At 34.0% G+C, this 12,534-nt stretch overlaps 1 protein-coding gene across 2 annotated transcripts in view; it reads right to left on the bottom strand.

Annotated features, from left to right (window-relative positions):
* The window catches only part of TBC1D23 (TBC1 domain family member 23), a gene marked incomplete at both ends in the record, with an annotated part of 47,199 nt that overhangs the window by 2,437 nt on the left and 32,228 nt on the right, over positions 1–12,534 (bottom strand). Inside the window, 5 exons of one of the 2 annotated variants that reach the window (XM_084231903.1) lie at positions 929–1,064; positions 3,571–3,659; positions 7,699–7,743; positions 9,045–9,184; positions 10,544–10,653. In XM_084231903.1, the coding sequence (XP_084088029.1) occupies positions 929–1,064; positions 3,571–3,659; positions 7,699–7,743; positions 9,045–9,184; positions 10,544–10,653 (520 nt within the window). The remainder of the gene's footprint in view (positions 1–928; positions 1,065–3,570; positions 3,660–7,698; positions 7,744–9,044; positions 9,185–10,543; positions 10,654–12,534) is intronic. The other variant, XM_084231902.1, reaches the window with a different exon arrangement.

Genomic DNA, 12,534 nt, shown 5'->3' with positions numbered 1-12,534 from the left:
TTGGCCTAGACTCAAGGGATTCAAGCATCATAAAGATTATGCAGAAGGAGTGGTGAGGGTAGTCCTGTTACATGTTGAGCAAGACTAAAGAGAGGTACAAATACAATGTGTGAGCCATGACTGGATCCTTGATTAGGAAGTAAAAACAATACTATAAAAGATACTTTGGTATGTATGTTGAAATGATGTTGTTTTTAAGGTTTTTTTTTTTTTTTTTAAGATTTATTTATACAAGCACTGTGCACAGTCAGAAGCACAGGAGGATGAGAGAATTTACCAGAGCCAGAGCAGGGAGCAGAGCAGGCAGAAGGACCGAAGTACACTGCTGAGGGGAGCAGTGGGCGGCAGGAGAGGTCTGCACGCTATGTGGGACCCTCCTCCGGTGGCCAGGGAGCAGCCAGGGATCGAACCGGCACTGCAGAAGCTGCGAGCAGCTTCGCAACCCAGCGTTCAACCGCTGCGCCACCGGGGAGGCCCTTTAGGGTTTTTAAAGATGTGATAATACTACTGGAGTTGTGTAGAAGAATGCCCATATTCTGATGAGATATATGCTAGAGCGCTCAGGGGTGAAGTGTCCTATCTTTAAGCTGTTTCTGAATGGTGTGACAAAACATAAGTGTTTGTGTACATATACATGAGCATATATAGAAATAGACAAATGGGGTTGTACAGACAGAAGTTAAAAGCTGGTGAATCTAATGACGGCTTATAAAGGTGTTTAATGTATTGTTTCTCCAATTCTGTCTAAATATTTCACAATAAAAAATTCCATAAAATCTCGTTTTAAATATCAAGACATAAATCAAGATGACAGAGTAAAATTATCTTATTGTACCTGGATAAATAAAATTTCTTCTGTGATTCAGCTTTACATCATTAACTTCCCTAAATTCAATTTTGCTTCTAAAGAAGACATTTTAAAAAGTACCTGGGAAACATGTGTCCATTTTCTTTCACTTCTTTACAGGGAAAATGATGTTTGATGTCTGGCTTGTTTATCCAAGTGTGAATATTTACAACCTCTTTTCTATCATCATCTGACATTGAAGAACTATCAATTTCATCTATAAAGAATTTAAAGTTTTAAAGTGTTATTTCCAACTTTAAAAATGGTACATTTCTTAAAAGTCTGAAAAAATTACAGTATTTTAAACACGACAAAAAAGCAATTGAATCTAATACTGTTACTATATTTCCTTGTATCATGGTAATGAATACGGTAATGAAACATCACTCCATATGGTAAGCAGTCAGGTGAAAATATTTTTTAAAGATTAAACTGAGGAGTTTGAACTTTTTTTGAGTTGAACTGTCCAATAATAAAAAAGCAAAGATGACACTTCTTTTCTTTTGCCACTTTCTGATTTTGAGGAAAATTAAAAAACAATCATACTGAGAAAATTGAAAAAATAATATTTATATGTGGGTATTTTTGAGAGAGAAATTAATTTTCTAATTATTTAACTTAAGAAGAGGTAGAATTACATAGTCCTAGTGTTAAGTAATTATGTTTTTTCTTCTGCTTTTTAAAAATAACTTCAGGTATAATGAAATATAATAAAAAAAAAACCCTCATGTATCTATAAACTTCCAGCTTAAATAAAAAAGCGAAGCCCTCACTCTCCCCAATCACATCCTCCCAACTTCCCCACTAAGAAACAACTACTTGAATTTGGTATTATCAGTTCTATGTACGTCTGTTTTTTAAAAAAGATTTATTTATTTATGCATACAAAAGCTGGGGTACAGGCCAGAGGTGTGGGGGGCAGGTGAGAGGATTCACCAGAGACAGAGTGGGGAACAGAACAGGCAGATTGACTGAAATGCACTGTTGAGGGAGCAGCGGACAAGTCAGGAGAGGTCTGCTGCGCCATGTGGGTTGCTCCCTGGCCGGGGATCTAACTAGTGCTGCAGTGGCTGTGGATGGCTTCACAGGTTGCTTCTTATCCTCCTGTGCCACCAGGGAGGTCCTATGTATGTCTTCAAAAATATGTGAGTATCACTAAATAATGTATAATAATAGCATTTTGCATTTTAACTAAAATTCATGTTTTTCAATTTCATTCCTCTGCAATTGCTACCTCACTCCCAACATTCTAAAATGTATCCACATTGTTACACATAACTCAAGATGTCACATTTTCATTATATTGCAATTTTCCATTGTAAAAATACCTATACATATGATATACATAAACATACCATAAATTACTCATCTATATACTTCTCCCCTTTGTTAGTGGAAGGAGATGAGATATTCAGGGAGAGAAAAAGACTGATACTTAACAGGAAAATGGCAACAGAGAGGGACTAAAAAAGAATCAATTAGAAATAACACATAGAAAATTACTTTTACCTCAATGCAGTTCTCTCAAAAGGTGATTTTGTAACATCTACTAAAATTTCAAATGTGAGTCCCTATAATCTAACAATCTTATTGTTAAGAATTTGCAAAAGTTTCCTTAGATATATGTATAAAAATATTCATTACTATTTGAAACAGAAAAAGAAGTGGAAAATTGTCAGTGTCTAATGGGAGAAGATTAAGCAAATAAATTATGGTATGTTTATATGACAGAGAATTGAGAAAGTATATGGGCTGAGATAGAAAATATGAAATAAATTATTAAGCAGAAAAAACAAGGTGAAGATTTGGGAGTATTTTCATTTTGTACTTTATAACTACAAAATATTTTTTTCTAATTCAGTGCATATATTAATTTTAATTATTTTTTTTAACAAGGATATTCTGGGTAGTGTGATTATGAATCAAAGTAATATTTTTTTTTTTTAAATATGAAGAACCACACCATGAATGACAAAGTTCCATTAAAATATCGCCATCTTGTGGCCTATTAAGATATTGCCTCCAGTTTCAAAAGACTTTGCAGATGTATCAATTCTGGAATTCTCTGTACTTCAGTGCAACTCTCAATCTCTTAGCTGAGCAGATCAAGTAGATTTAAATGTAACCCCAGGGATTTAAATTATATTTCTATATTTGTAATTCCTAGCTTACCAACAGCTAATATTTCTCTCCTCAACTATAAAGGCACTTATAATCAACTGCCTACTCAATATTTCTGCTTGGATTTCTAATAGGCATAATTCAAGATGCCTAAAACCAAACTCTTTTTTTTTTTAAAAAGATTTATTTATTTATGCATATAAGAGCTGGGATACAGGCCAGAGGCGTGGGAGGTGAGAGGATTCACCAGAAACAGAGTGGGGAACAGAACAGGCAGATTGACTGAAGGACACTGAAAGGAGAACAGCGGGCGAGCCAGGAGAGGTCTGCTGAGCCTTGTGGGTTTGCTCCCTGGCTGGCCGGGGATCGAACTCATGCTGCAGAGACTGCGGACTGCCTCACAGGTTGTGTCTTAACCCCTTGCGCCACCAAGGAGGCCCTAAAACCAAACTCTTAATAGAAAAACTATAGACTCTCCAATTTCACCTATAAAATTTCATTATATTTTGTTTTTAAAACAGTCTTTCAGCTAATCCCACAATGCTTTGTCTAATCATACAGTGCCCAAGGAAAGTAGTCTGTAGATAAATGTGTTACTACACCTGTGTCGTACTCTTCTTCATCCCCAATGCTGAAAACAGGCTTTACACCACGGTAAGGTTTGCCCACTCTGTCACTGCTGCTCACATGCCTATATTCAAAGAATTTTAGGGAAGAAATTATCACTTCAGAAGTTAGTAAAGATTCACCAATATCATTTGAATAGTAAGCAAAATGTAATTGTTCTTTGTCTCCCAAGGTACTACCCAGTCTCAGGACATCTATGTTAAGGAAATTGAAACAAGAAAATTATGTTAGTGGCATAAGGACTTAGTAGAGATCGAATATTTCAAATATGTAAAAATTAAATTTTAAACAATTTTAATAGTCATATTAAAACCTATTTTAGATCTGTGTTGCTTTAGGGAAATTATTTCACCTCTCTGGGCTGATTTGTAAAATTATGACATTATTATTATGAGATTATTATGAGAATTAAATCAGCTACCACTTGGTAATGTTCTTAGAACAATGCCTAGCCTGTATATAACTTTTTGGACAGATTACAGAACCAAATATTCAAATTCTGGAAGGAGGGCTTACATTTTTCATAAGCATCTAAAGATTTTTCCTCCCATTTATTATTATTTTGTTTTGTTTTAAGAGAAACTAAGATTCTACTTCTTTTACATAAATATAAGTAATGAAAATGAATCTGCCTTTCAAGTGGCTGAAGCATAAATATGTTAACTGAAAATTTAATTAGTTCTGAAGGACATATAATCTCTCTTTTTAATACCTTATTACTTTTCAGATAATCTCAAATAAATGAAGATATATTAAAAACAAAGTATTATGTGCTTCTGGGGGGGGAAGCATCATATTATTTGTAGGATAAGGTTCAGTTAAGGAAAACTGGCTTTATTTTTGGTCAGCTCTCAAGAGATTATACAATGTGGGGGAAAAAAATCAAGTCACATAGATATCAAAACTGTATTTTAAATAATTTTTAAAAAATCATCAATGAAATCTTACATCCTAATTTTGTTGAAACAGTTTTAAATCTTTACTTTTCCCAAATCAACATTCCTCAAGAGAAAAATTGAGAGCTGAGGGTGTAAGAGATACTCTTAGAAATCTTAAATTAACCATAAGTTAAAATTGTAAAATCCTTTGATTTTGCTAAAACATATCTAACATAATATTATCCTATAAATTACTGATTTATGCTCATTAGTGACAGAAAATGAGAAATAATGCTAAATAAGAAACTCAGATTAAGCTTTCTCACAAAAAGCAAAGACAAATACAGCTTTACCTAAAAATACTTTTGTGCCTTCTAAATCATAAAAAAGTACAAAATTAAATTACTGTTTCTCTAATATTACAAGGATTATTAAGCATTATGACACAGAAAGTAACAGATTGTGTTTACAGTAAATACTATATATAACAAGAATGCAAGTATGAAGAAAGTAACAATCCAACAAAAAACTTTTCATTACTGATCTAGACAAATATGTAGTTTTCATAAACAAAACTGATAAAGATTACTGAGATAGTTCTTAAAAGATATGCTAAAATTAATGAAATTCAATGGCTAGTTTTTTAAAAGCAGTATATCTATATAATTTAAGCCAAAGTAATAAAAGCAGCATCTATAAAGTAGTTAGACCAGGTTTTAATTTTCTGAGCTCAGGAAGAAACACAATTCATTCTACTTTTCAATTAATTCTTTTTTCAAAATAGATGTATCTTTCTGTGGACCAGAGAATGTAATCAAGAGGGAGAAATGGAGTCTTTCATGCTGGGCCCCAACCCAGACTTAAACAAATAACTGGTGACTTCAAACAACAGCCATCATTTAATGATCTCTTTCAAAAGAGTTCTGTGGGTGAGGAATTTGGCAAAGCCTAAAGAGAGAGATTCTACCTCAGGGTAGAATCTACGACAGGAACCAAGTTGTATTTGGAGTCAACACTAGGGTTAGTAGAATAGTTCTTGCAGTTTTGGATGGGGTTGGTTGGTCTCTGTCCATCTCTCTCTCAATAGGAGCTCAAGGCTTCAAATTTTTTTTTGTGAGAAAACTTGGGAATTAAAATCAGACTAATTCAATGGTCCTAAAACAAGAGGGAAAGGGATTCTCTTTAGATGAAATAGCCTAAGATACAAAATGCCCTGTAATTGACATTGTCTAGGGAAAGTAACATAAAATTCTTATCAGTAAGTTAAACTATTCTTTAAAAATGTTACTTTTTTTAGTAGACTGAGGAAACTCCAGACAGCTTTCCATAGTGGTTGGACCAGTTTGCACTCCCACCAGCAATGTAGGAGAGTTCCTTTTTCACCACATCCTCTCCAACATTTGTTGTTGCTAGTTTTTTTGATATGCGCCATTCTTACTGGTCTAAGGTGGTATCTCAACCATGATTTTGATTTGCATTTCCCGGATAAGGCATGCTGACATTTTTTCATATGCCTGTTGGCCATGTGCACTTCCTCTTTGGAGAAATGTCTTTTAAGTTCTTCTGCCCATTTCTTGACTAGTTTACTTTGTTTTTGTTGAGTCATGTGAGTTCTTTGTCTATCTTTGTGATCAGTCCCTTATCATTTGTATGGAGTACAAAAATTTTTTCCCAATCAGTAGGGTGTCTGTTTTGGTTAATGTCTCTTTTGCTGTGCAGAAGCTTTTCAGTTTGATGTAATCCCAGGTGTTTATCTTTTCCTTGACTTTCTTTGCTTTGGGTGATGAGTCTTTAAAGATGTTACTGCCTCCCTAATGGCACAAGGGGTTAAGCACAGCAGTGTGAAGCTATCCACAGCCTCTGTAGAACAGAGTTCGACCCTGGTTGGCCAGGGAGCTACTCACACGGAGCAGCAGATCTCTTCTGTCTGACCTGCTGCTCCCCTCAGCAGTGTATTTCAGTTAGTTTGCACACTCTATCTTTGGTGAATCCTCTCACCCCCTGCACCTCTGGCCTGTACCCCAGTTCTTATATGCATAAATGAATATTTTTTAAAAATGCTACTTCTAGTCCTTGAAAATATTAAAATGACCTTGGAAAAAGTGAACTGCATTATTTCAAAGTTTAACTTAGATTCAAAGCATGACAATTTCTTTTATTTTTTTACAAGATTTAGTTATGTATACAAGAACTGGGGTACAGGCCAGAGTGTGTGTGTGGGGGGGGGTAAAAGCACCCACCAGAGACAGAGTAAGGAACAGAACAGGCAGAATGACTGAAATACACTGCTGAGAGGAGCAGCGGGTGCTGCACCATAGGGGTTGCTCCCTGGCCAGGGATTGAACTCGTGCTAAGGTGGCTACAGATAGTTTCATAGGTTGCGTCTTAACCCCTTGCACCACCAGGGAGGCCCAATGACAATTTCTTTTAAAATGTTCATAGATATTTCTATATTTGATGTTCTAATTTAAATTGCAGAAAAATTCTGAATGTAAAAAACTATAGTCATATAGGAATATTAGTCAAATTCTTTTCTTCTAATTGAAGTTCCAGTTTTCAAGCTTTAAACTTACAAAATCTAATGACAAGCACCCCATTTTATTAAGGGCAGAGTAAAAATGGATTATACATTACAGTGGCCACTATATTGAAATTTCTTTCAAGGAAAACCAATGGTAGAATTCCCGAACTATGATTCTTTGGATCCCAGTATATGTTAACAGTCTAAAGACATACATCTTAGCAAATATTATTAAATTATATAATATACATGAATTAACAAAAATTATGAACCATAAAGTGCCTTTTTCACCTGCTATAATTTTCTCAATGGTTAGGGTAGAAGATTAGAAGTAAATAATCTCCAAAACTAATATCCTGCCAATTCTGAGATTATATATTTCTTTGTTTCACCTTCCTCTGGCTCAGAATAAAAACTGAAAATTTTATGAAGTTCTTAGATGTGAATGTGTTTGATTTTCATCTAAGGAATGAGAGATATGAAGAAACACCCAATGAAAAAAAGGTGATCAAGCAAAAAGTAGCAACAAAAAACCAGAAAAGCAGATTACTCAGTATAACATACTCTTTAAAAGCAGAATGAGAAATGCATTAAAAAATAGCTGCATGAAATTTTAGCCAAGACAGTAATGAGGCATAAAGACAGCATGAAGCATGCTAAAGGAAAAGGACGGTCCAATAAAGCTGGTCTACTCATTGGCTTACCGCTCTGTACATGTTCTTTCTGGCCAAGGAAGATTGAAAGACATTCTATAGCAAATTGAGGTAGAGGACAGAACATGATTATAAAAACACAGCAGCTTCAAAACAAAAATATAGTATAATCAGTTTATCTAATCCAGAGTGTACATTATAAAGAAAATGTTATAATCATCTCAAGGACAAAGAAAATTGAAGAAAAGCCAGTTTCAAGTGAGTCTTTAACAAAGACAACAGTCTTTTCAACTTAGTGTTATCACCATTTAATTTTAAAATAAAATAAAAGCATTGAAAAATAAAAATTTAAATGTTCATGCTACAAAATACAACAATAATAATAGCATTTTAATTCAGAATGCACTAAAAGTAAAAAGGTTAGGACTTTGAGATCAGACATAATTTTAATGAGCAAAAAATCTTTTGGGTTTGATGAAACACTTTAATATTAATTATCAGTTGGCACTTTAGACAAGTATAATTTTTTGGATTAGTGAAAATAACCTATTCTCTTCTTTGCAATTTACTAAATGGGAAAAAATATGTAAACTTTTGCATGCAAATGCAATATATTTAAAAAATGACTAATAGAAATTTAGTTCTTAAAATCCAGTATTTCAACTTTCCTAGAATATTCTAAGTAAGATATGAGTGAAATTAAATACTATAATACATTTCCAGGCAGGCTTGCAAAGAAAGAGGCTGACATTATTTGGTTAGCTTTAAACTCTAGGACAGGAAATAACTACTAGATTAATATGTGGAGAAAAAAACATACTGTACATTCATAGTTCCAGTAAGAAGCAATATAACAGACATTCCTAAACATGCTTATCACTTTTCAGGTGTATCCTTCATTTGTAACTCAAACAAATATAAGGGTCATTTATATTCTTTGAACAAAATTTTAGAGGTTTGAACTCTTAAACATAAGAATTTCAGTATTATCTAGCATGACCAAAATTTCTAGATGTTACATCTTTTCTAGATGAAAAGGTTTCTATTATGAGATCACTGCCTTTAGTAAATGAGTCCCATTAATCTGACATATGGAAAGCAATTACTAAAATGAAGCATGCCCCACATAACAGCATTTGAAAAAAAATTTTTAATGAATGACATGAAGGGGAAGAACCATTATTTGCATCTTATTCTAAATAGTAGAAGAAAGAAATCTTTGTAGTGAGATCTTATAGCAACAAAAGACATCTCTGAAATGATGATGAAAACTGGAATCATTTAAAAGTCATACTTTATGATCTTTTTCTAGAACACATTCAATTAAACTGACATTTACTACAAGACACTTTTCTTTAGTTTTAATTACTTAAACTCACACTATATAAGCAACTCACCGGTCCACAGGAGTTGATGTATTCTCAATAAAACTGATAACTTTTTCCCTGACATTAACAGATTTTGTCTTCAAAGCAACAGTCATTTTATTTACTAGTGATTTCATTCCTCTATCATTTGAGCCATTTGATGATTCACCCTGAAAAAGAGAACTGATAAAATAACTGCTCTCAAAATGATTTGCAGATACACTAACTGCTAAAGATTATCCAAATGTTTTGGATATTGCGTCCCCTCACCCCAAATTCACATGTAAAAGTTCTAACTCGCAGAATACCTCAGAAAGTTATAATATGTGGCCTTCAAAGAGCTTTTTAAATTGAAATGAAGTCATATGGGTGGCTCCTAATTCAATGACTAGTGTCCTTATAAGAAAATGGGGAGACATCAAGGATGTAAGGGAAAAAAGGCAATATATATAGAGACATAGCAAGTTGGGAGGTCCCTCTAGTAGCCTCGGGGTTAAGTTTCAGTGCTATCACCACTACAGCCTGAATTCCATCTCTGGCCAGCGGGCTAATCCACATAGGGCACAGCAGACCTCTCCTGTCTCGCCCACTGCTCCCCTTAGCAGTCCCCCTAGCAGTCTCTTCCAGTAAAATCTCCCTGTTCTGCTCCCGCTCCATCTCTGGTGAATCTTCTCACCCCCTGCACTTCTGACCTATACCCTAGTTCTTCTACACAACAACAACAAATAAGTTCTGGAGATAAAACTTGAACACCCAGGCATGTCAGACCCATAAACTCAAAACAGTAACCATGACCATCTACTGAAGTTTCCCTCTATTTCTGTTTAAAAGAATAATCACTAAATAAATGTGGGATATTATTAGCTGTTAAGAAAATGATTTGATGACTTCTAAATATTAACTGACATGAAATATTGAAAGAGCAAAAACAATTTATTGCCCAACTATTTCCAAAGTAAAACAAAAAATGAATTAATCAACTACAGCAAATTCCTGAAGCAATGAACATTTCAATGACTAAAAATAAAATATAATGGGGCTGGTAATTGGTTCCTGTCTTCTTCTTCCTTGCCCATTCTTAAATAAGGGTGGAGACAAAGAAGTTCTAATCATGTAAGTCTTGGTGGAGAGGAGTATAAACAAGCTATGCAGGAGATACAACGATAAACCTCGGTATTCTCCAGGCTCAAACTAATTGCAGATTCCTAAAAACAGCTCACCCGAGAGTCCCAGCTTGTCAAAGGATTAAAATTATCTTTCCTGATATTTAAGATGGAACAGAAAATTGTCACTAAATGACACCAAATTGCAGCTGGACAGGGAGAAATGTGAATTTTCAGGCAGACCTCTAACATTCCTACCTAGTTTAGCTTTGTAGGCTTGTACTGTCATTTCAATATTCTCATAAAAATGACTCCGTATTGGTATCCGCTTGAAATATTTTTACTCCATTTCTTATGATGGGGCTGTTAATCCCCTTTTCTGGGCACTTATCCAAACATGACAACATAGTCTACAAATATACTTACATCAACAGAAGAATTGATACTGCTTCTTGAGCCTGAAGTACTAGCAATCCAATGGCCATATCCATTTTCTGGTCCATCCACATTAATGTCTGCTAGGTGCTGCTGCAGTGCTTAAGATAAATAAGAAGAAAAAAAACTGACATTTCAACCCCCTTTGGGAAAGATTCACTACCAGAGATACATAATAAACATATCATCACCAAGTATGGGACTCAAGGACATTATCACAAGTATTTCTTTCGGTACCTCTTGAAAGCAATAAAGGACTCCAAGTTATAAAAAGCCTTCCCCTTCCTTCTTTATCTTCCTTCTAAGTCCTCTGTACATACAACTTTTCCTAATTGGCCCCAACAGTGACAACTATATATACAGGCCTGATGCTTTCCTATTTGGGAGATAATCTTTCAAGTGTTACCAGAAAATGTCTGCAACATTTTTTATGATACAAAGGATTAAGAGAAAACCTATGGTGGCTTTTTGTTTTGTCATAAGGAGCTATCAATTAACCTTGCCACAATAAAAAAAAAGCAGTCTTTGGCATTAATCTTTGCTAAGGAAAGAGATTAATTCTTGATTATTCTTCTAAAACTTAAACTATACTATAAAAGAATGATTCCAGATACTTTTGAGAACAAGCTTAATAACCAAGTTTTGTATCATATTGTCAGAACTTCTAAAAACACCAGACTCAAGGCAAATGTAGCTGACGCTTGAATAACAATGGGTTTGAAATGCACTGTACACAGATTTTTTTTCCAACAACTACTGTTGACTTGCCATATCCATGAGTCCATATTCACAAATAAAACCAACCTCGGATGTCATGTAGTTGAATACACAGATACAGAAGACCGATTGTAAGGAACTCAAGAATCCCTTCAGGACTAGAGTCCTGAAACCTAGTCTCAGCAGATACCAAAAGACAACTGGAATTAAAGTTTTGGGGTAAGCCAAAAGTTTTATGTGGATTTTTAATTGCAAAAGTGTTGGCAACCCTAAGACCCAATGTCATTCAGGGTAAACTGTACTTGCTTAACTCTACTTATTAAAATAATTTTGTAGATCACTCTGGGTATGTGCCTCAAAGGTAGCTATTAGGCTGTGGTACATAAGAAATAATCATAATTCTTGCTAAAATCAGTAAAAAGAGTAAATAGATCTAATCTATCAAAATTTTAAGTTATAACACAAGAGGATTATATTAGGTTAGAACTTAATCCCTATTAGACTACTATGATTCAAATTCAAATTGTTACCTTCAACAAATATTGGTATTTTTTCCTCAGTATTTACAGTTCACTATTTTTAAGATACCTCTTTTCATAATGTAAGATAGGGTATTTATTTTTTTGTCTGAAATATACTTGACATGTAACTGTATACATTAAGGTATGCAACATGTTGATTTGATATATTTACATGTTATAATACGATTTCCATTGTAGCACTAATTACCACTTTTTTTTTTAATGGACCTCACGTTGGTTTACACATCACTGTTTCCATTTTGGCAGTATAGGAGTCCCCCTATCAGGTGTTATTAACACTACTTAACATCACACAATTACCATTACTTTCTATGGTAGGAATAATTAACATCTAGTCTGTTTACAAATTTGATGATTATAATAAAATACTATTGTCTATATTCAATCTATTGTGAATTAGTACTCCAGGACTTATTTACTAGATGCAAATTTGTTCCCTTAGTAGCATGCTTGTAAGAAGAAAGGTTCTTTATTTAATTTATTACCCTGATTTAATGCTGCATATATTCTCAAATATTTGTCTGCAGAGATCTCATCAATTATTTTATAATCCTGGGTTACCAGATATTAGTCTACAGATTTGAAAGCATGAACTTATTTATTTTATTCTATTGACTCAATAATTTTTTAGTACCTAATACTTCAAGCAGTTAAAAAATAAAAACATGAATAGTACAAAAGGTATGGTGAAAAGTATCCTACTCTTGCTTCCTAGTCCTATAC

Source organism: Talpa europaea, assembly GCF_964194135.1.
Source record: "Talpa europaea genome assembly, chromosome: 4".
NCBI classification, from domain to species: domain Eukaryota; kingdom Metazoa; phylum Chordata; class Mammalia; order Eulipotyphla; family Talpidae; genus Talpa; species Talpa europaea.
The sequence above is the reverse complement of the archived record's forward strand: the minus strand, read 5'-3'. Positions and strand labels throughout refer to the sequence as shown.